The 2,756-nt window shown below is 59.6% G+C and overlaps 1 protein-coding gene across 1 annotated transcript; it reads right to left on the bottom strand.

The window, feature by feature from the left end:
• Nucleotides 1–1,315: 1,315 nt before the first annotated feature.
• Nucleotides 1,316–2,668, bottom strand: PGAM1 (phosphoglycerate mutase 1 (brain); the record flags this gene model as incomplete). The annotated part of the gene is made up of 3 exons (XM_010137794.1): nt 1,316–1,646; nt 1,745–1,925; nt 2,387–2,668. Coding segments are annotated over 3 exons (633 nt in total), but the record flags the coding sequence as incomplete, so codon positions are not given.
• Between the last annotated feature and the right edge of the window lie 88 nt (nt 2,669–2,756).

Genomic DNA, 2,756 nt, shown 5'->3' with positions numbered 1-2,756 from the left:
AGAGGCTGGAACAGCTGGGCGGGCCCTCACTCGCAGGATGGATTTTGTGTTTCTGCATAATAAATATGTTTTGGGAGCTCCGTGCTGTGCTGTTACAGCCGGTGGAGGGGCGGTCGCTGCCTGCAGCATGCTGGTCTGACTGTACAGCTTTCCCAGCACGGTGGCTGGGGGAAGCACGTGTTCCTGGCCCGCTGCTGCAGAAGGGGAACAACCCCACGGCTTTACCACAGAGAGGCCCACAGCGTGGAGCTCCGTTTTACCCACTCCAGGCACTTGCTGGGCCAGGCTGTGTCCCCACATGGGTGTCGAGCAGGGACTACAACTGGTCTCCCTGCACTAATAACCGTTACAGATTGCTGCTGTGCTAAACCCCAACCCCAGGGCACCACATCTCCTCCAGCCACGTGTGCCCCGCCTGCCTCTGGGGACAAGGATATGCCGCACCCAGAGCCTTAACGCCACCCAGCCGCAGGGCGTCACCCTTTCCGGCAGGGATTGGGGAGCTGTGCTTTGCTCCCAAGTGCCTTCCACACCCCCCTGTCTGTGCCTAGCAGCAATGGCTGCTCTGTGCGCACCCAGGGCAGGTGCTGGGCAAGGGAGGAAGCCCCCCCTGCCCAGAAAAGCAGAAACACCTCGTTATTGCGCATTACTCCTTTATTGAACTGGAACAAGACAGACAGCTGCTATGTCGGACAGTTACGTTGGCCCTGTGCAAGGCCAGGCTCACGGCACCAGCAGAGGGGAGGCCACAGCCACAGGGCCACGTGCGCACACACGGGACAGGGCACCACAGCACCTGCTTCACCAGCAGGACTAGGATGGGCTTGGCTGGGGGAAGGATGTGGTGGATGTGAACACCTAGACAACCTGCTCTCTCCTTGTCCAAAGGCAATAAGTTAAAGCAGGGGCTGGCAGAGCTAGGTCCAGAGTCAGGAGGATCACCCTTGGGTGCTCTACCACATGCACCAGAACACAACCCTTTCAGTATCTATCCATCCCCATCCTTGTGCCGCACACCCGTGAGGGGATGGGTACCCATCCTGGTCGCTGCCTGCGCTGCGCCTGCCCAACTGCTCCCGGGATGACTACAACAAGCGACAAAACTATAGCGACCAGGTGACAAGAGCTGCCGGGTAAGCAAAGCAGAGGAGGAGCCTGGCATGGTGAGGGATCGTTCGGCATGTCCCCCTGCAGATGGGGCCCAAGGGCTGGGATCTGGGCACAGAAAGGTGCACGGTCACTGCCTGGCAGAGCCAGGGCTCCCGTTCCACAGCAGAGCTCTGTGTGCGCAGCCCCTCGCCCCTGAACCCCGAGGCTGTCTGCAGAGGGGAGCCTGGTCCCAAGGGAACGGGCCTAATCCTGGGGAGCTGCTCCAGCTCTGCAGCTCCAAGTTCCTACAGCTGTGGGGGTGTGCAAAGAGGGGTGGGGGGGACGGTGGGGGGACTCATCTACTACGTGCTAGCCTGCTCCCCACCCTCACTTCTTGACCTTGCCCTGAGCAGCAACGGCCTCCATGGCCTTGCGCACCGTCTCCTCATCCCCCAGGAACTGCATGGGCTTCACAGGTTTCAGGTTCTTGTCCAGCTCATAAACGATCGGGATGCCAGTGGGCAGGTTCAGCTCCATGATGGCCTCTTCTGACATGCCTGTGAACACAGACACCCCGTCACTCGTGGCCGTGCTCACACAGTGCCAGCCAGGGCAGCAGGAAGACCCCCACGATCCTCCCGCAGGGCTGACATACCTTCCAGGTGCTTGACGATCCCACGCAGGCTATTGCCATGGGCAGCAATAAGTACTCGCTTGCCCTCTTTGATCTGTGGGACAATTTCCTCATTCCAGAAAGGCAGAGCCCGGGCAATGGTGTCCTTCAAGCTCTCACACGTCGGCAGCTGGTCCTCTGTCAGATCAGCGTAGCGACGGTCCTGGGGGAATGGCCATGCTCACAGAGCAGCCCAGCGCAGTGCGGAAAGGCAGCAGCAGGGCCTTCAACACCCGCCCTGCCCCCCCCAAACTGTCTGCCTGGGGACCTGCCACACGTAGGAAAAGCTCGGCTACAGTTGGGGCTGTGAATGCCTCCTGGGGAAAGCCTCACATTGCTTGCTCTGGGCGAAGAGACCAGAGCAAACATCCATGCGTGGGTCACAGAACTAATGATTAACTAACAGGTATCATCCACTCTGCTTTTGAATCTGTCCTGGGGTTCAACTCCCCGGGGATGGAGCAGGACACACAGCCCAACACCACCTGGCACCATGGATGATGGTCCTGACTGCTGCAACCGAGACAGAGGAGACCTTATAGAGGAAGCCAGGCCACACTGCAGGCACCTAAGGTGGCTTTTAGGAGCCTCCCAGCAATGCAGACAAAGAGCAACGGGTCTTACCTTGCTGATGGTGCTGTAGAAGGGGTGGTCAGACTGCATGGGAGGTGGAGGGATGTCATACGAGCGCCTCCAGATCTTCACCTGCGCCTCGCCATGCTTTGCCGCTGTCTCTGCCTTGTTCAAACCAGTGAGAGCCCCATAGTGCCTCTCATTCAGGCGCCAGGTTCGGATAACGGGTAACCACATCTGATCAATGGCATCCAGGACGGTCCAGAGGGTACGGATGGCCCGTTTCTGTACCGAGGTGAAGCAGATGTCGAACTCGTAGCCAGCATCTGGAAGAGACCGGGGAAAGAGAGGTAGACAGGGACGCGGGGGAGGTGAGCACCGCACTTTATGCAATCAGCGAGGGGCCAAGGGCGGCGGCCTC

The sequence above is a fragment of the Buceros rhinoceros genome, unplaced genomic scaffold, assembly GCF_000710305.1.
Source record: "Buceros rhinoceros silvestris isolate BGI_N320 unplaced genomic scaffold, ASM71030v1 scaffold39596, whole genome shotgun sequence".
Lineage (NCBI taxonomy): Eukaryota > Metazoa > Chordata > Aves > Bucerotiformes > Bucerotidae > Buceros > Buceros rhinoceros.
This window is presented reverse-complemented; position numbering and strand designations above follow the sequence as displayed.